This window comes from Phoenix dactylifera, unplaced genomic scaffold (genome assembly GCF_009389715.1).
Source record: "Phoenix dactylifera cultivar Barhee BC4 unplaced genomic scaffold, palm_55x_up_171113_PBpolish2nd_filt_p 001453F, whole genome shotgun sequence".
NCBI lineage: Eukaryota > Viridiplantae > Streptophyta > Magnoliopsida > Arecales > Arecaceae > Phoenix > Phoenix dactylifera.
This window is the reverse complement of record NW_024068770.1, coordinates 5,290-26,953: the sequence shown is the minus strand read 5'-3', so window position 1 is coordinate 26,953 and position 21,664 is coordinate 5,290. Positions and strand designations below refer to the sequence as shown.

Here is a 21,664-nt window from a genome sequence, read left to right as displayed (position 1 = left end):
TGATGTGACCTTGATTATTGTCTCCAAATGTCACTGCACCTTCCTTTTTAGGCTCTAGGGTGAAGAATTGCTCCTTGTCACCTGTCATGTGTCTTGAGCAGCCACTATCCAAGTACCAACAGTTTTTGTCGACTTTGGCTGCAAGACACTCCTACAAAAGGAAATCATATAATTTTAGGTACCCAAGTTTTCTTGGGTCCTTCAAGATTAGTAAAGTTGGTTCCTTTTGGAACCCAAACCTTTTTATTTTTTCTTTTAGCTCCTACCTTCCTATGGTCACACACATTAGCTTTATGTCCTACCTTTCCACAGCAAAAATAGGTTATATTCTTAATTTTACTTTCCCCTGCTTTCACAAAAAAGTTACTAAGGAGCTTTTGCTTATTCTTAGGTTTGTATCCTAAACCAGCTCTATTAAACACAGCTCGTTGATTGTTAAGTATCACTTCCAATTGTTCAGAACTATATGTAAACTTTTCAACAATAGGTTTGTATTTTTCAAGCTCTTGTATAAGCTTTTGCTTTTCTATTTTTAGTGTGTTTAAGTCTTTTGTGTGATTATCTTTTAAAGTTTGTTTACCGTTTTTAAGTTCTGAAATTTCCTTGGTTAGTTTTTCGTTATCTTTGATTAAGCTATTAGTTTTTTGAATTAGTTTTTGGTTGCTTGTTTTAAGTTCTAAATTTTTTTTAATGATAAAATTCTTGTCCTTAATTAATTTATCATACTTATGGAAGTGAGATTGATTAGTTAGTTTTAGTTCTTTATTCTTAAGATTTATTGTCTTATATTCATCCATTAGTTCATTAAACGCATCATACAATTTATCAAAGGTGAAATCTAAATGCGTTTCAGATGTTACCTCATTTTCATTCGCCATGAAGCAGAAGTTGGCCTTTTCCTCTTGTTCCTCATCCGATGATGATGATGATGAATCGGAGTCCGATAGAGTGGAGACGAGGACTTTCTTTTTCTTATATTTGCTGCCCTTCTTCAGTAAGGGACAGTCAACTCTGAAATGTCCCGTCTTCTTGCATTCATAGCATCCGACTCCTTCATTTTCCCGTTCCTTACCTTTATCCTTATTGTAGGAACTTGAGATACCTCTCCTTTGATGAAAGGACTTTTTCCGGTTGATGAACTTTCTGAACTTTCGCACGAGAAGAGCCTCATCATCATCTCCCTCATTATCTTCTTCTTCGCTGCTGCTACTGCAAGATAAATCCTTGTTAGAAGAAGTAGATTTGAGGGCTATTATTTTTTTCTTATGAGAGGATTCTTCTTCGCTGTGTTGTTTCATTGTGAGCTCGTGCGTCATTAGGGATCCAAGAAGCTCCTCAAGTGGAAGCTTGTTTAAGTCCTTGGCTTCTTGGATTGCCGTTACCTTGGCCTCCCATGACCTTGGCAAACATCGAAGAATTTTCCTGACAAGGTCACTGTTAGTATAATTTTTGCCAAGGCTTTTTAGGCCATTGACAATATATCAGTAAATCTAGTAAACATGCAAGTGATAGTTTCATTAGATTCCATCTTAAATAGTTCATATTTATGAACTAATATATTTATTTTAGATTCTTTTACTTGATTCGTGCCCTCATGGGTCACTTCAAGTCTATCCCTTATCTCTTTTGCAGAATTGCAAGTAGAGACTCTATTAAATTCATTACGGTATAAAGCACAATAAAGCACATTCATTGCTTTGGCATTTAGTTGTGCCTTCCTTATATCATTGTCATCCCAATCTTTTTCAAGTTTGGATATAGTAACACCCTCTACAAAAATTGATGGGATGTATGGTCCATTAAGTATGGTGGTCCAAATCTCATAGTCTTGAGCTTGGATAAATATCCTCATCCTAGCCTTCCAATAGGAGTAGTCGGTTCCATTGAAGAATGGAGGTCTATGGGTGGACTGCCCCTCAATATGAAAAGATCCAAATGGGGTTGTCATTTTGATTTTTTACTCTTTTGGTAGAAGAGTTCCGGCTCTGATACCACTTGTTGCCCAAGAAGACAACCCAAGAGGGGGGGTGAATTGGGTTTTAAATAATAATTGCAATTTAAAACCTTAATGAGTACCTAATTAAACTTAGTTGCAGGTGGATTAATTAGTTTACTATATGCAGTGGATGAGGGGAATGGAAGAGACAATTAAACAGTCACAAACACAAGAAATTTTATAGTGGTTCGGAGCTAACCCTTGCTCCTACATCCACTCCCCAAGCTTCACTTGGGAGTTCACTATAATCCCTCAGATTACAGCCGATTGTTTTACAAGCTCACAACCCAACTTGTTGTTTTACGAGATCACAACAAACTCGGTCGGTTTTCACAGGCTCACCGACTAGAACCACCTGATTGTTTTTCCGGGATCACAATCAACCCTTACACCGTTGGTTTTAACCTCGGCTCACCAACAAACCTCTACAACCTTGATACAATAAAACAGTTTGTAAAGAATAAAGGAAAAGCTTCTTAACAAGCAAATATGAGCAATATAAGAAATGTAGAGTTAGAAGTCCTCAAACAGATTTTGGAAGAGGAGGAAGGGGCTTCTCGAACTCTGAGTCTCCTTTTTGAATGCACTGATGATCTGATGTCAGAGGAGAGCCTTGAATGCGAGGAAGACGTTTGGAGAGTAGACTTCAATGCACTTCTTCCTTCTTTCTCTTGTATTAACTCTTGAAAGGCTTTGGTAGGTGGAAATCTCTTTTGCTTTCAATGGAGTCTCACTCTCTTGCTCTATTACTGTTCACTCTGGCTATTTAAGCCATTCCCATCGAAAACTAGCCGTTAGACACACTTTTGGAGCCGTTCTGCACAATCTGCAACTCCTGACAAATTGTCCGTTGGGATCGGAGTCGACTCGCTCGATCTGGAGTCGACTCGGCTGTTGCTGGAGTCGACTCATGCTTTACTGGAGACGACTCGCCCACTGTTCAAAATTTGAAATAAAGTGCCGTCCCGTTCTGGAGTCGACTCGGCTAAACCTGGAGTCCACTCACCAACGTCTGGAGATGACTTTCCCTTCTGGAGACGACTCGTTCTTCAGTATTCCAAAAATCTTTCTTTCGGTTTTACTTCCTCGAGTCGACTCGGATTCTCTTGGAGTCGACTCGGCTCTCAGAGCCAGAAAAACTGGTCTTCTGTCTTTGGAGTTGAACTGCCTCGGAGTCGACTCGGACTTTGCTGGAGTCAACTGGGCTCTCAGACACCGAAGTTGGCTCTCTGACTTTTAGTCTAGCATTCCTCTGAGAGTCGACTCTTGCTTCCTTAGGAGTCGACTTGCCAACCGTCGGAGTCGACTCCAGTTATTCTGGAGTCGACTCGGCTCTCAGAGTCTAAAACGACTTCTCTGTCTTTCTGTCTGTTACTCCATGGAGTCGACTCGCACTTTGCTGGAGTCGACTCGGCAAGCATTGGAGTCGACTCTAATTCTTCAGGAGTCGACTCGGTGACAGGGTCTGAGATTCATCTTTCTGTCCTGCTGTCTGTTCTCAGTCGGAGTCGACTCGTAATGTGCCGGAGTCGACTCGAGTCTGTACCAGAACGTCTGAAACACTTGGAGTCGACTCGAAATCTTCCGGAGTCGACTCGCGTTCCAGACTTTGGTTCAAACTGAGTTCCATACTTAGCCAAAATGTATTGAACCAAGGCTAGAGACAATTAAACATAAATTCACAAATATTTGGCTGAAACACTAGATTGAATTCATTAGTATAACATAAGATATACTCAAATGCTTTGAGCTCATCAAAATCAAATAGGGTTATAATCAATCACTCCACAGTATGAGATTTATTTTATCTTATTTAGGTTTAGAACTTAACAAGGATTGCTGATTTTCTAATTCTATGATTAATCATGCTTATAGTTATTTTTACATAAATAGTTTAAACGTTCCTGTAATTTATTTTTGAGATATGATCTCCCTTGCATGCTTGGAATTAAAAGAGTTTAATTCTATCTTTCTGCTGCATTTTTCTGAAAATTTTTAAAATTACATGCATGCAAAAACTGGCTTTTTCCTTTCATTGGGTTCAAGAGGCAGATTGAAATACCATATTTTAGTTTAAGTTTTTTCAATATCATATTTGATAAGTAGTTTAATTAATTTATGTTTTACTTGGCACAATTATTTATGGCTTTTGTGATTTCAGTTTAATTCGGAATGAGCCTAATTCCTTGTAAAGTAGCCAGCAAGCTACTTGCAAAGGTTAAATCCTTGCATTAGCTATATGACTTTGACTGTCAGCATTGGAGTAAGACTTCTAAATGATTTTGACCCAAGATCCCCTGTGATGCATATTTTGCACCTTAAAAAACTATAGTCCTAGATGGTCACCATATCATCCAATCATATAAATGGACGACTATCAAATAAGATGCAGTATATGGCATATAAAACGAACCATATATGGCATGCAACACCCATCTCTTTAATAACTGTCTATCTCCATGATAGATTGTTGACCCAATGGTTTGACTTTGATGAGAACAAACATTTGAGTATGACACTAATAAGTTTGTATTTTTGGAGTTGTTAATTTGTTGTATAGGAAACTCGATGAGTTTGAGATGATAGAGAAGCATGGAAAATTTTTTTAAAGAGTTTTGAGAATTTTTTATAGTAAATGAGCCGACTTCTGAAGATCACGAGTCGACCCCAGCGTAAACAAGTCGACTCCTGAATGGCCATAAATAAAAAATAGAAAGCAGTCAAAAGCATTCCTTTCATGAAATGACCACTGAAGATCACAAGTTGATCTCTAAAGAATTCGAGTCGACTCATCTGCGCTTGACAATAGCAACGGGCTTTTTTTTTGCGAAACTAGAACGGCCATATTGACTTCCAATGGTTATTTTAGCCTTTCTAATGGCTAGAAACATTTTCTAACCCGTTGTTTGAGATACGAATATATGGAAACACCCAAGAAAGACAACAAGAAGAGAGGGGATCAAGAAAAGTGAGTGGATAAGATCAAAATAAAAAGAAAGACAAGTCTATCAACATTTCTTAAACTTCTACTTGAGGATCAATCTGAGAAGTGACCATTTAACTCCTCCACCCACTTCAAAAAGAGCATCCAAAGTTTGAGAATCAATCTTGAAGTTCCATTACAACATCAAGAGCAAACAAGAAAGAGAAAGGAGAAGTGCTGAACTCTACTCACCAAAATCCCAACTTTCAAAGTAACAAACTTAAGCTTCAATGGCATCAATCCAATATTTGTAGAGGTTACACTGTATGTATTTTCTATCTTTTTCTTGTACACAAGATTAGGAAATCTCGTGTGAGATCTTTGGTGTAGCTGACACCATAAAAAATCAACTAGCTTGTAAGGTCTGGCTGTACCCGTGAAATAGCAAGGTTGCGGTCGATTGTCCTAGAAAATCGATTAAGTTTTGCCGAGCTCGAAAATCAGCAAAGAGTTTCTAAGGATTAGAACTCGGGGTTGGTTTAATTGTACCAGCAAAACAGCTTGGTTTTGGTTGATTGCCAGAAAAAATTAACTAATTTTGGTTGTAAGCCTAAAAAACAACTGAGTTGTAATCATGTTTATAGATTATAGTGACATTCCCATAGGGGAAACTTTGGAAAGTGATTATAGGAGGAGTTTGGCTCCGAACTATTATAAAATCTTGGTATTTGATTTATTTGTGCTTGCTCTTATTTTCTGAATTTATTTATCATTTATTTCGTTGTGCATACTTAAATTACATATTAGTGTTAATTAAGATATGTTTAAGCTTATGAAAAGATTTGAAAAATATAATTCACCCCTCGTCCTCTTGGATTGTCATTTTGGGTAACATAGATAATATAGAGACCATCTAGGGTTGTATAGCACTCTGTGTGCAACTTGCGCCTGCGCCCCAAAAAAAAAATCCACAAAAAACCTCTACTACTAGCCAGGTCTAGAATGATAACTATTATGATGTTCCATTATAACAGTTTCTGGTTGCCTCCAATATGTTGTTATACGTAATAGGAAAAAATAACATCTGTTTATAGCACATTATTGTGCTGTAACAACCGGTTACAACAAAAACACTTAATTTTTATTTGCCTTGTTTTCCTAATAAAATATTATCATTAATATTTAATTTTTTCTTCACTTCTCCATCCAAAAGTGTTTGTAAGTACAGTCAGAGCAAATAATATCATTATATTTTGTAATTGCCTATTATACTCATCATTATAACAATCATTGTAGAAATCGTTGTTAAAAAATTAAGGTGTTAAACATTCAAAAATGATTTTGGTGGGCTTCTATTGCAATGGTCTGGGTTAAAATCACCACTTGTTCTAAAAGCTTAAGCTAGTAGGATGAAATAGAATTATTTATATATTTTATATTTTCTTACATTCTCCCTCACATGTGGGCCAGACTTTTCTTTAATGGGTGAGCCCAACTTGTAAAATTTTTAATAATTGAGTTAAAGAGTGCGAAGACAAAGTTCGAACTCAAGATTTCTGCTCTAATACTATGTTGAAATCACCACTTGTCCCAAAAACATAAGTTTATAGGATGAGGTAGATTTATTTATATATTTTTATATTTTTCTTACACTCCTCCTCACATGTGGGCTGAACTTTTTTTTTTTTAATAGGTGAGCCCAATATGTAAAATTTTTTAATAATAGGGTTAAAATTACCATGTTAAAATCACCACTTATTCTATTAACTTAAACTTTTGGGACAAGGAATGATTTCAACAGTCTGATATCATTATTGAAACTTTGACTGCTTTTTTTTTTATTAAAAAAGGGGTAATTGAATAGACCACCAATCACTGCCTCAGTCCCGTGGGCCAAGTGGCAGGATGGGGATACAGAGACAAGCCTAACGGCACTAAACAGAAGGGTAAACAGCAGATCATGTAGATTACAGGTTCATCATTAGTCCAACAAAAATAAGCCAGTTTCCTCCCTAGTCTATTAACCAACAGAAACCCAAACAAGAATGGATATTTGGCAGAAGCTTGGCACAACCTCAAGTCGTGTATGGAAGAATCAAAGCGTCAAATGCCCTCATCTTCTCTGATGAAAACAACTTTCTCCAAATATGGGCACATCTTACCTATGTTGAAGCCATAAACAAGGTACTTACAGATGCAAGTCAAAATCTGCTACATCATAGACAACAATCATAAGCTAGAAAGCACATGCCAACACCATGGTTCACCATGTCCAGGCTAAGGCTGATCACTTGTTGAGATAATGAAAACAACCAGGTTGAGCAACAAACAACTATAGTGTAACTACAAAAATACAAAAAATAAAAGGAATCTAAGTGTATGAACGTATCTGCACTCCTAGTCTTTTTCATAACCTTTCTAACTGCATGTGGTTTGTGGTTAGCCCTAGAAGAGTCCGTGCTGAAATGTCAACTATTCGCACGAGGATTATGGCTTGAGTTTTACCTGATAATATTTGCAATAAACTAAAATCTTATCTAAAAACCTAGCCAAAATGTATGTTTATGGTCCTCATCCTTGTTCAAGTGCCTATATTCTTCCAAGTGCACAATCAATAGTGGACTAAACATACCCCTTCACACAAAAACAGTATCAAAGTCTAGTTGGTTTACCGTCTACATGTAATTAGGAGACATCACATGATGAGCCTCTTGGGGGTTACTCATAAGCTTATAGTGATTTTTATAATTGGATTAGATTGTTGCCCAAGGTGACAAGCCAAGAGGGGGGGGGTGAATTGGTTTCTCTTAATTTTAACTATCTTACTTATGTTAATTGATGAGTTAGTGGAATTAAACAAATCACAATACAAACAACAAGAAGTATAGTGGTTCGGTGCTCTCCTAAGCACCTACGTCCACTCCCCAAGCGACTCCTTGGGAATTCACTATAATCCCGCGGATTACAGTTGGATTGTTTTCCGGGCTCACAATCCAAAAACCTTTACACTTTGGTTTTCCGGGTTCACCAAAAATCTATGTTGGTTTTACGGGCTCACCAACGAACCTATGTTGGTTTTCCGGGCTCACCAACCAACCTTTACAATTGGTTTTACGGGTTCACCAATCAACCTATTCCGTTGGTTTTGCGGGCTAGCCAACTAACCTTTACAAGGAGTTTAATAAACAAAGTAAGAAGATTTAAGCTCATAGATGAGCAAATATAACAATATAATCTACAAAGAAAAGTTTAGAGAATAGTTATCGCTTGATGTGACTTCTCTCTTCTTTGTCAAGGATGCTTCACTCTTCAAGGGTGGATGGAGCTCTTAATGACTCTTGGAATCTGCTCAACCACTTTCTTTTGACTCTTGAATGAAGCACTTGGATGAAGAAGATTAGGGCACTTTGTCTTTCTTGTGTACTCTTTGATATTCTTGCAAAAGGATGTTCTCTCTGATGAATAGTGCCACTTTAAATAGTTTCCTTCATCCATTGGACAAGCTCCAATGGTTAGAATTCAAAAACTAGCCGTTACTCACTGTTGGAAGGACAAAAAGTACTTCTGCAGAACTAGCCGTTATGCTTCTGCCCGTGTTTGGGTCTGCTCAACCTGTCCTTGGGTCGACCCAACTTTCACTTGGGTCGACTCAACCTTTCCTTGGGTCGACCCTCTCAGAACCACAGAAACTTGCAATTCAGTCTTCCTTCACTTGGGTCGACTCAACATTTCTTTGGGTCGACTCAAGGTTCAGTTGGGTCGACTCAACTTCTTCTTGGGTCGACCCTCTCAGAATTTCCAGAGAACCTTTTCTGTCATGTATTCTGTCATTGTCTTTGGGTCGACCCTCTCAGTGTTTGGGTCGACTCAAGCTTGGGTCGACTCAACTTCATCTTGGGTCGACCCTCTCAGTATTTCCAGAGAACCATTTTTCTGAGTCTTTGAGAGGCTTGAGGTTTGGGTCGACTCATGCTTTCCTTGGGTCGACCCAACTTACTGTTCATCTGTGCCATTTTTGCAGAAGTGTGTCAAATGCTTTCTTGATGTGCCGGGGTCGACCCAATCATCCTTGGGGTCGACTCAATCCACACTTTGCTGCAACTCAAGGTTAGATTCATTCATATAAACAATGAAATGCATATTTATCTTGTTATACAAATATACTGAGAGTAACAGACTTATAAATGAAGTATCGAATTAACTTATAACATACTCTCGATTATTGCTTGTTAATCATCAAAATAACACTATCATCCTCATAGATTCTTTCCATGGTTAAGATATTAAGGTTTAAATAGAAAGAGAGTGTGAGGACTTGTGCGGGCACATTTTTAATTTGATATTAGCTATACACTGTGAGCATCTTGGGTACTTAAGTAGTACGAAAAAGCTCTAAATGATAATTTCTGGTTAGGTTTTTGGGGTGAGGTTGTGGGTTCTCACAAACTCTCTCCTTCCTTCCAATATTGACAATTAATTGGACCTCAACTATATATATGACAAATAAATGCTCAAATGATCCAAGCAAGCTCAATATACTAACTAGCAAGTTCAGGTGGAGCAATTGAAACCTAACAGATAATTCATACAAATCTAGTATGGATACATGCAATAGAATCAAAAAAAAATAGTTCAAGTCTAAATTACCTCAAGTCAATATCTATGTAAATAGGAACTATCTTGGTCTAGTTGCACCGGGTAGGTCGTGAATACATGTCCGCTAGCACATGAAGCCATGAGTTCATGAGCATATGAGACTTGCAGATAGCCTCCATGGTAGTCTGAAATGAAACAAAATGGCATGGCTCATCCCAACATGACACCACATTAGTGATCCAAGTAGACTGGCTTGGTCCATCTGTTTGCGAGGCCAAACCAAATATTTTCCCGGTGGTACGTTAAACGGAATCCTGGATCAGTATGGGTTGTTAGGAATAGACTTGGTATGTGTATGTCACATCAGGTCGAATCTGGGAAGGCCAACCCTTAACCAACAGTCTTTGTAAAACCCAGTTGGTCCGTCCCACCTGACACGACCATGGTTTTTACTTTTCCACTGAATGAATAATTGCTGCCCCAGATCAGCCTCCTCAGTTGTCTGCCCGCAGGCGACCTCTCCTGCGGAAAAGCCTGTTCCCAGTAACGTATGCTTAAATAGCACCTGATCCACATCCCAAACCGCTTGGGCCACAGCATGTCGTTGGTTCGAGATCCAAGCCTTAGTTTCACTGCCATCTGGTTAAATTTTCAAAATTCGAGCTGGTCCGTATGAAGATCCGTGCGGACGTGTATTTAGTCTCACATCAGTTATTCGCTGGATAGATCTTGAATAATTATAGAGGATCAAGGAACCCAAATAGTAACTTTCGGCTAACTATTTTGGATGAGATTCTGCGTTGCTACAAATGATATCAGAGCGGATCCGGCCCATAACTTATGTGGATTAGGGGACACTGCAGCACGGATCCATTGGGATTGACCACGGACCGATCGTGGTATTTGTGATTAGATTTGAATGGATTTGAACCCTTAGCCTGACGAGAACGTCAGGGTTTGAATGGGATGAGTATGTAAGGATCCGTGCGGACGTGTATTTAGTCCCACATTGCTTTTTCTCTGCTCGGCTTGACCATCCAATTGTTATCGGAGCTTGGTTCTGTCTAGTCATGTTTAGGAGGCGGCAAAGTTTCCATGTTGGTTGTGAGTTGTTTGAATCTGATCGTGCCACATAATTGTGCTCATTGTCAGCTTCGGATTGCTGGTATCCATCTCAAGATTTCAAACCTACTGTCGAAATGTGAAACACTCGAAATCCCACACTTCAAGTACTATGGACTGTTTAGAATTCATGGTCTGTCATTCAATTTTTAATGACGCCACTCCTTACGCTGCACATGAGCCATGTGGCATCCCTTGTGTAGGGAGCTTAGAGGTCATGATCTCCACTAGGAGTTTGGTAAGCAGGGGTTATCATCTGAGTCGCGCACTTGGCAACATTTGGACCATTCACTATTTTATAAAAGAAGTAGTGACAGAATCCTTCCAGGCTGCACACATATTTCGGAAAGTAATTAAATAGAGCTGCTGATTGGATTACTTCTTTTGTCGCTCGACATTCTGGATTCATCTGGACTAGGGCTGATGAGATTCCTTCCTCTTTAGTTCATTTTCTTTCTGCTGATTTAGCTGGTTGTACTCATTTGAGAGTTATATGAAATGCCAATTTAACAACAAAAAGAAAAAAAGAAAAAGAAAAAAAAAATTGGTGATCTCCTGCTTCTTTCTCTTATGCACTGTTCTTCTTTTGCGAGTGCCCATGTCCGGGATCCAAAGCCTTTTTGCCCTAGGTAGCCGTTAGGGAGAGCTTCCTTCCCCCTGTTGTAGTAGGTATGTCTTCTTTGTCTCCTCCCTCCGTTAGGTCGTCCCTTAGGTAGCTTGCACCCAAGAGAACTAGGGAAGCCATGTTGGAAAGAGTTTGTCTTTTTGGGGCCGACCTAGATAGGATTAGAAGGACTTAAAGCATCCCAGCTTCCGTAAGATTTAGGTTGACTTCTGGTCTTCGAGCAGACGACAAACCATCTACCACTATATGAGGATACCCTTAAGGTAGGGTTCAGAATCCCCATTTACCCACTACATACATACTCGACCTGTTGGAGACCCATCATCAATAGGCTTGACAAGATGCACTTACTGAATCACTGGGAGGAGGAGACTATCATGTTTGTGGGTTGACTGAGAGTGCTGAGGCTTGATCAACTCTTCTCGAAAACCTAGTCCAAGCTAGCTTCACCGACCTTGGATCCTCCGATACACCACTATCAGTTTGGTTTTCTGCTTTATTTATTTTTTTTCTTTATCTCGATTTATGTTGCCTCACTGAGTTGATTTTTGTTGCAGAGCCAAAGATGGCCCTATGGAGGGAGGATTTGGTGAAGGTTGCCAGGAAGCTAGGAAAAGGGAGGCAGAAGGCACCTTGGTCAGGCCTTCCTCCAAAAGACCGAAGCCACTTTCTCCTGCATCTCAAGAGGAGTGTCGATTTGAGCAGCATCCTGCACAATCGTGAGATATTCAAATTCTGTTAGTTTGTGAGGAGGGTGTGCTGCAATTCTCTGATTTTGATCTTGTTCACCGAACGAGGAGTGAGCTCCAAGCTTCATAGCTAGGAGCTTCGCAAGGTGAGCCTTCTGGGTTTCAGGCTCACTGTGAGGTGGCCTACTGCAAGAAGACCTTGGGATCTCAAAAGTCTGGCAGAAATTCTAGCTCCAGGGTGTTGAAGTTGAGTTTGAAGGCATCGAAGGCCAAACGGGCCGACTTGGTGACCAAGAGATCTATCATAGATCACTACAAGACGACCGATGCCATTTGTTGGATAAAACTCTCTCTCAGGGACCAAGCTAAGATGGGGGAGATGCAAATTTCCGAGCTCGGGCTCCTCACGACCCATGTGGCCATGATAGTGGGTGTCAATCCTCTTTTTCCTTCTCATATTTAAGTGATTTGAAGTTGAAGCATTCTGACAAGCTTTTGTGTTGGCTGCTTGCGGCGTCAAGGCCTTCTGAGATAGCTTGTAGACTGTGGGACCTTAGTTGGATGAGGCCTATATTAGGATAGAGGAGGCCATGGATAAAGTCAAAGAGGCCACCATAATGGCAGAAGAGGTGATGGAGTGTGAGGAGCAACAGCAAGCTCGGGCTAAAGAGGCACGGTAGAACCTGGAACAATGCGACTTCTACTTTAGGCGCCTCAAGAGAGAGAATTTCTTCTTAAAGCTGCAGACTGCTGCCTCCGATGAGAAGGTGAAGGATCTCAAGGCTAAAATGACAAACATAGCAAGGCAAGCAGTCCTCAACTACAAGAGCTTGAGAAGTTCGTGGACGAACTCACACGAGTTGGGAGCGACTCCTACATGGTGGGCTTTGAGTTCAGCCGCGAGCAAGCTAGAGTCCTTTTTCCAAGGGCAAATCTTGATTTCCTGGATGCCTATTGCAGACTCAAACTTTTGAGATAGGAGCTGCAAGGACGTTCATTTGCTGAGCTTCCTCCAGAGGAGCCGACGTTGCGACAAAGAAGTGGCGATAGCTTCGAGCAGTTTGGGAGGGTGTGGAGGGTACTCGGTGCAGATGGGGTATATCTTAAGGATGACTCTTCTACGGTGATTGACTGGATACGGGAAGTGGGTAGATTTGGAGATAACCACGCACTGATTTGGATGACCCGCAGATTGGTTAGGAAGATAGATTCCTTTAATGCAGCACATGTGTATCGGGAGGTGAATAGAGCTGTCGATTAATTGAAGTGTTTCTTTCGTTGCCCGGCATTTTGGAGAGGTTATCTGGACTAGAGATACTGCTAATGTTGCTGGCTGTACTCATTTAAGAGCTATATGAAACGTTGTTTTTATTTCAAAAAAAACAAAACAAAAAAAATAAAAAAGAAAAGAAAAGAAAAGAAAAGTGGCAGTGGTAGTGGAGCCTTCCGCTAGGGAACCTTGGGTTGAGGAACCTGCCTCTGGGGCGCCAGCCGCTAAAAGTGCGGTCATTGAGGGGCTAGCTGAGGGGCTAGTGCCTGAGGAGATTGCTACACTGATGGCAGCTAAAGAGCTCATACTGAAATTGACCATTGAAGCAGTGGGGGTGCCTGATGAGGGAACCACCAAAGGCTAAAGTTGCTTGCCTCTCCAATTAGTTTGGTGTTCTTTTTGCCAATGTAATCCTTAGCCCTTGGGCCATCGTATTCCCTTCTTGGAACAAATCTTTTTCTAAGCATCAATATCCTTAAATTAAAATAATCAACGCATTACAAGTGACTTCCAACTGAGTGGCCGTAGGAAATATTTTCCAATAAACAATCGTCAAAACAACAACCTGCGTGTCTCTTAAGCAAAGCAAGAAAAGAAAGGAAAATAACAGCAGGGGCTTTCACGCTTTCACAGAAAAGTGGAGAGCCACAGGACGCCTCTTTTTCGAAATTAGGCGAGAGCGCGCGTGTGATCGCAGAGCCAGGAGAGCAACCCAGCAATTTAAAACCCAAAAATTGGAGACAGAGAGACGCAACCACCGATCCCATCTCGCATTACGCCCCCAAAACAAACAAATCCAGTGCACACCAACCCCTTTCCGTTAATTGCCTATTTTATATTTATTAAATTATTATTATCCTTTTCATAATCTCCTCTTATACGTAAAAAAATATACTACTACACGTACACTTATTGTCTTTTTTCTACGCTCTTTTCAGGCGTTGCAAATGGGTTTCGAAGGCGGAAGATTCCGTTTTGAATCCGGAAGCGGACGGTCAGAATCGCGCGATGGCCTCGGCGAGCTTCACGATCTTGAGAGCAATCTCCGGCGGTAACTTCACCGGCGGCCGCTGAGGCGCTCTATGCCGGCGGAAATCGAGGCTGAGAGTTTCGGAGACGTCGTCGGAGCTCCAGCCGGCACGGCGGAGAGAGTCGGAGCAGCGGTCCGCCTTGAGGAGTAGCGCGTCGAGCACCGCGTGGGTGTCGACCGCCACGGCCTCGCCGTCGTCATCGAAGAAGCCGGAGGCGGCAGACACGTGAACCATCTCGCGGACGTCCGATTCTCCCCAGCCGCCCTCTCTCAGGATCGAGCCGATCCGGTCCAGGTAGGTCTCAACCCAGTCCGGCAGCCGCGGCGGCGGCCGGATCTCGACGAACTGCTCCGGATCGGGCGGTGGGGGCGACCAGGGGGAGGAAAATGCAGACTCGTAGGAGGAGGTTGAGGTGGTGGAGGAGGAGGAGTTGCGGCGGCGGCGGTCTGAGGCGGCGGCATCGCTCCAGAACTCTATCCAGCGCGGGGTCTTTCCGGCGACGGAGGGGATGACGAGGTTGTCGGAGTTTGATGGCTGGCGGAGAAGGGAGGGGGACGGGGAGTGGAAGGAGAGGTCGAAGCCGCAGCAGAGGAGGCGGGTCTCGTCGACGAGGAAGAACTCGCGGCGGAAGAAGTCGGAAAGGTCGAAGCCGCAGCACAGGAGGCGGGTCTCGTCGACGAGGAAGACGGGGCTGCCGGCTAGGCAGGGGCGGCAGGGGATGTAGAAGCAACCGAAGAGGGGGAGGAGGAGGGGGGCACGGCGGAGGGCGGCGCGGGCGAAGCGGAGGGCGCGGTCGGGGTCGGCGGGGCGGGGGCCCCAGGAGCGGAGCCAGAGAGTGGTGCGGGCGATCTGGAGGGAGACAGCGGCGATAGGGAGGTCGAGAGAGGCGCGGAGACGGGGAAGGGAGCGCCAGTCGGGGAAACCGGGGGCGGTGGGGAGGCCGAGGGCGAGGACGGCGCGGAGGTCGGGGGGGAAGGCGAAGCTGAACTCGGCCTCGAGGCGGGTGAAGTCGGCGTCGGAGAGGCCAGGGTTGACGGGGACGGCGGAGGACTTAAGCTGGGAGATGACGGCCTCGGCAAGCGGGGAGAACGAGAGGAGGCCGCTGCGGGAGGCGGAGGCGGAAGAGGGGGCAGGGGCGGCACGGGTGAAGAGGCGGCGGAGGCCGGCGGCGTGGGCGTGGGTGAGTCCCGCCATCCTCCGGTCGACGTCGACCATGGTGAGCTGGTGGGATGGTTCGGTTATGGTTCCGGCGACCTCGGCGGGGTCGGTCTGCTAAGAATTAAACGGAAATCGAGAGAGACGAGAAGAGGGTTTTCGTGGGAGGAAGAGAGGGTGCTGCGGAGTGGGTTTATATAGGCGAGTTGGAAGAGAAACAGAGTACGAGTTGGGACCACCCAAGAAATCTTCCCTTCGCTTGCGGTTGCTACAAGAGCTTTCGGGAGATTTAGCATAAAGCCCTTAAAATGGAACTCCCGTGGTGCACCGCTGGGCGCAGTTATTAATCTTTCCGCATGACAAGCGGGATGATAATGGAACGGAAATAAAATTTTACATAATAAAAAAAATTAAAAATTAAAAATGGAACAAAAAATAAAGGTACTATACTAATTATGTGGTATGAATTGGCACTTCAATTGCTGAAAAAAATAGAACCGGTTTCGTTTGGTGTCTTATTAGCTTCAATTGCCATCACACTAAATTCAAGTTCAAATTTTTTTTATGTGTTGAGATAAATAAATAAAAAATATTTTTTTAAAAGTCTAAAAAATAAAAAGTAATTTTTCCACTTTCCTTGTTTTTACACAATTTCAGAATATTATATTTTTTCCTTTATTATGAATGAATTATTTTTTTCTGAATTTTCATTAATTTTTCTATTTTTTTTGTGTATGACTTTCTTTTTTCACATGACTTCATATAATTATTATGAATTTTTTATGCATGATTTTTTAAATGCACATGGTATTTTTTTCATTTATGAAGGTTCCTTTCTATATGATTTTTTTCCTTTTCGAAGAGTCATACTAAAAATTTAATTTACTCAACAAGAAAATATTACCAATGAATTACTTTTTCCCTTCCTTCTACCTATGGAATTTCCAAAATAAATAGTATTTTTTTCTTTTTTCAAAGAATCTCATTAAAAATATAATTTAGAAAATATTACAAATAAATTAGTTTTTCAATTTTTGTGCATTTATTTTTCTTTGCATGATTTTTTTCCTTTTTGAAGAGTCCCATTAAAAATTTAATTTACTCACGGAGAATATATTATGAACAAATTAATTTTTCATTTTCTTATGCATGTACAGTTCCCAAAAAAATGAGAAGCAGATATTTTTCCATTCTGAAGAATTCCACTAAATATCTAATTTATTTTGAATTTTTTGTGCTTGTCAAGAAAATGTTATGAACAATTTTTTTTCCTTTTTTTGTGCTTGTGGAGTTTCCCAAAAAAATTAAGATTATTTTTTCAAGAGTCCTACTAAACATTTTATTTAGAAAATATTACGAATGAATCATTTTTTCTTTTTTTATGTGGAACTTTTTTGTGCATACATTTTATTTTGAATGAATTTTTCCCCTTTTTAAACCACTAAAAATATAATTTATTTTAATTAATTACTTGTTTTTCTTTTCTTCCTTTTCTTTTTGTGCATGGACTTCCTAAATTTATTAAGAAGTGGTTTTTTTTAAGTGAAAGAAAATATATGCAAAATTTTTCTTTTTTACATGACTTCCAAAAATAATTAAGAGGAGTCGATTCTTCTACGATTTTCTTTCTAATTTTTCTAATTTTGGAGAGGGGTCAAATTTTATCTCTTATTTCTATTTAATAGGTATAGAGATAAAAGGTCCTAGTGGTGGTATGTCATATTAAAGCCTAGAATATAGACAGTGGAGACAGTGAACAAAAGAGTCTGGAGCATGATTAAGAGGTTGGTGGTGGGAGCTCCTGACTTATCTAGGATGGTCAGGAGATCTCCAGTTCAGCAGATTGATGGAGGATGCATCTAGAGGATGCGCATCCATCCCCACATGGGGGTGTTTGCCTACTAGAGGCATGCTGTTGCAGCGGGGAGTAAGAATTTCTTCAGTCTATGTAGTATGCCTAGAGGTGAAGGATTCTATCTACCATACTCTCATTGAGTGTCCGCGAGCCAACCAGATTTGGAGGTATGCCTCGGCCCACCCCGACTACGGCAAGGGTGAACGTCCATCGAGGACTTCTTGTGCTTCCTGGAGGCCTCAGTGTGGCGACCCGTGCTTGAGAAGACAGGAATATGTGCTGCCTGCCTAGCCTACCACTATTAGCTGAATAGGAATGCCCAAGTCTTCGATGATGGCAGCTCTCACCTGAAGGTGGTGGAGACTCTATTGTATGCAATGGAGATTCTCGGCACTATTGAGGCATCGCCTGTTGAGTTGGCTAAAAAAATCTGGGGCCCGCATTCTGCTATTGCAGCATCCAGGATTATGCTTGTTTCCTAGATGCACGACCCATTGACTTTCTCAAGGTAAATTTCGACAACAGTGTGGGCGAGGGAGGGAGATGCGAAGGTGTGGAATTCGTCATTAGAGACCACGATGCTAAAATGGTGGCGGCGGCAGAGGGTCGGTGGATCTTTAATACATTTGGTGTATGTGCCGAGCTTAGAATTGCATGGTAGGGTATTACTTATACGAGGTGGCTGCTGGGCGTGGATTGCATCCTCCTTGAAGGGGATGCGGCTATGGTGTTCGAGTGGGTCCGGGGTCAGGAATGCTCTACTCGGGAGAGGCCACTGCTCCATGACATCCGCAGACTACTGGAGGAATGCTATTCTGGTACGGAAAGCATGGGAATGAACAAGCCCCTGTTGTCCTGCGGCTGATTCAAACAACCAAAACAGAGAGAAACTGGGGAGATCGTGGGCTCAAAATAGAGCTTCTGCTATTGTTCATTCATGAAAGCAAAAACACAACGAAGGAAGGAGGACGACACCCCCTTTACAACTCTTTTATATGGCCATGACTATGGCCACGACTCACCCTAAATCCCTAATCAAATCCTAATCAAAACAGACTCTTAATTAAGCCTGAATTCAGAGCTAAACAAATATAATTTGGAAACCAATTTGAACTAAACAAGGACTCAACTAAACCAGAATTCTAAAACAAAGTTGCTTAATCAAGGCTCCATGCTGGGTTTTATTCTGGTTCTGCATAAGTCCCCTCTACTGAAACACAACTCATCCTCGAGTTCTCATCTGGATATAACTATTTCTCAGGGCTATGGTATTCATAGATATCAGCGACATTAAAAGTTTTTGAAATTCCCATATCATCAGGTAGGTCCACAACGTAAGCATTGTTATTGACCCTTTTCAAAATTCTGTATGGGCCATACTTTCTTGGCTTCCATTTGCTGTAAATTCCCACGGAAAGTCTTTCTTTGCGCAGGAAAACCATCACCATGTCGCCTTCTTGAAATTCTTTGTGCCTTCAATGTTTATCCGTCCTTGATTTGTACTTAGCATTTGTGTCTTCTAAGCGCTTCTTCACCTCCAACTATATTGCTTGAATTTTCTCTGCTAAATGTTCTGCTGCTACACTCTTTCCAAAAATTTTCGGTAGGCGCACCAGATCCAATGCATGTTTTGGTGCCTTTGAATAAACAATGGAGAAAACTCTGCTAGGGTCAAGGCATAATCCCAATGTTTCGGGGTGCTCCCATAGATACAACAGATCAAATTACCAAGTGTCCTGTTAACCACTTTCGTCTGTCCATCAATCTGAGGATGTGCGGTGCTGCTGAAATTTAATTAAGTGTCAAACATTTGCCATAAGGTAAGCCAGAAATGACTCAAAATTTAGAATCTCGATCTGATTTTATAGATTGTGGTACTCCATGCAAACGAACAATCTCTCGGAAGAACAATGTTGCAATGTGGGATGCATCTGATGTTTTATTGCAAGGGATGAAATGCGCCATCTTGGAGAACCTGTCCACCACCACGAAGATTGAGTCTACACCTCTTTGTGTTCGGAGAAGACCCAACACAAAATCCATCGATAGATCCTCCCAAATACCATTTGGCACAGGTAGAGGCATATAGAGTCCAGTGTTTTGCGACTGCCCCTTCGCTGTTTGGCAAGTATAGCACCTCTGAATAAATTTTCCAACATCTCTTCTCAGCTGCGACCAATGGTACCTTTCTGTAAGACTGACAATGGTCTTGTCCCAACCCATATGCCCACTAAGACCGCCACCATGAAGGTCTCTAATCAGCTTCTTCTGCAATGATGATCTAGGAATACATAAGGAATTACCCTAAAATAGGCAGCCATCTTGAATGTTGAAGTCTTCCGTTGCTTGATGACTTGTACACTTTGCCCATGCATCCTTGAAATCCTCATCCTCTACATACAGCTCTTTCAAATATTCGAACTTCACAACCTCTGCCTGTATGGTAGTCAGTAAAGCACTGCGTCGGCTCAAAGCATCTACCACCCGATTCTGTTGCCTGGACCGATGCTTCAACACAAAAAAAAATTTCTGCAAGAAGCTCACCCATCGAACATGCATTCGGTTCAAATTGTTTTGGTTATTGATGTACTTCAAAGCTGAATGGTCGCTGTAGAAAACAAACTCTTTATGAATAGGGTAATGCTCCTAATGCTTCAACGCACAGATAATGGCATAGAACTCTAGCTCACAGGTTGTCCACTTTTGCCGTGCTTCACTAAGTTTTTCACTGAAGTACTTCACAGGCCATCCTTCTTGGGTCAAAATAGCTCCTATGCCGACCACAGAAGCATCACATTTCACTTCAAATAACTTTTCAAAACTCGGTAATGCTAGTATGGGTACAGAGGTTAGCTTTTCTTTTATCAACTCATAACTTGCTTGTTGCTGCTCCCCCCATTGAAATCGGCCCTTCTTCATGCATTCAGTGATGGGAGCAACGATGGTGCTAAAGTTTCAGATGAAACGCCGATAGAACGTCACTAACCCATGAAAGCTGCGGACTTGGCTAACATTTGCAGGAGTCGGCCACTCCCGTATTGCCTTTACCTTTTCTTAATCAACATGTATGCCATTAGCCCCAACAACAAATCTCAGGAACATCAAGCGTTTTGTAGCAAAATGACACTTCTTAAGATTACAAAAACTGATTCTCCCGTAAAGCAAACAAAACTGCTCTCAAGTGCTCCTTATGCTCAATTTCATTACGACTATAGATCAAACTATCATTATGGTTCATTATTCTCATGAAGGTGCTCGGTGCATTGGATAGGCCAAAAGGCATGACCATCCACTTGTATAACCTATCTTTTATCTTGAACGTCGTCTTCCACTCATCACCAGGACGAATCCGGATCTGATGGTAGCCGCTCCGTAGGTCAATTTTGGAGAAGACCTTGGCTCCTTCTAGCATGTTGAGCATATCATTCAAACAGAGTATGGAGAAACGATATTTTACCGTTATCTTGTTGATCGCACGGCTATCCACACACATGCGCCAACTCCCATCCTTCTTCGGCGTCAACAGTGCAGACACTGCGCATGGACTCATGCTCAACTGAATCAGCCCCTTTCTGATCAAATCTTCAACTTGTTGCCGCAGAATTTGCTCTCCTTAGAACTCATGCGGTAATGAGGCAGATTAGGGAGGCTTGCACTAGGCACCAAATCAATATGGTGCTGAATATCTCGCATGGGAGGCAGTCCATTCAGTAATTCTATAGAGATGATGTCTTTGAACTCCGTCAGCAATTCTTTGAACTCCTCGGGCACCTGCTGCATGATAGGCATCTTCGACCCCTTAACAACCAACACCATAACCTCTTCAGCCCCTTTGAGTTCCGCCATGAACTGTGCACCAGAAACCGCAAGGAAGGACCTCCTATCTACTTGAGAAGTTTTGGGGGTAAGCTTCTCTTTCATAAGCACCAACATAATTTTTTTACCTTGCCATCGGAACAAGTATGTGTTGTCTCAGCCCCTGAATATAACATCTGTGTCATGCTGCCATGGATGCCCAAGTAGAACATGACATGCATCCATATCCACCACATCCCATGCCACTTCATCCTTGTAGTACCTCCCGATGGACAATGACACCCTGTATACCCTTTCCACTCTTGTTTCAGCCCCTTTCTTAATCCATCCAATCTTATAAGGAGACGGATGCTTTTCTATCTTCAATCCCATCGCACAAACCAACGCAGAAGAAACAATTTTTTCGCCACTGCCGCTGTCAATAATCACATTGCACACAGTTTTGTTGACAGTGCAGCAAGTTTGGAAGATGTTGTAGCATTGCGATTCCTCTTCATTCCTTGGGGCAAATAGAATTCGCTGAACCACGAAGGAGGCCGGAACTTCCTGATCCGACGCCGTCACCTCAACATCTTCATCATCGGTC

General features: G+C 41.9%; 1 protein-coding gene across 1 annotated transcript; it reads right to left on the bottom strand.

Annotated features, from left to right (window-relative positions):
• Positions 1 to 13,755: 13,755 nt before the first annotated feature.
• On the bottom strand, positions 13,756 to 15,555 carry LOC103707798. Its single transcript, XM_039122299.1, has one exon. The coding sequence runs from the start codon at positions 15,465 to 15,467 to the stop codon at positions 14,217 to 14,219; it is 1,251 nt and encodes a 416-aa protein (XP_038978227.1). The 5' UTR covers positions 15,468 to 15,555; the 3' UTR covers positions 13,756 to 14,216.
• Positions 15,556 to 21,664: the final 6,109 nt, after the last annotated feature.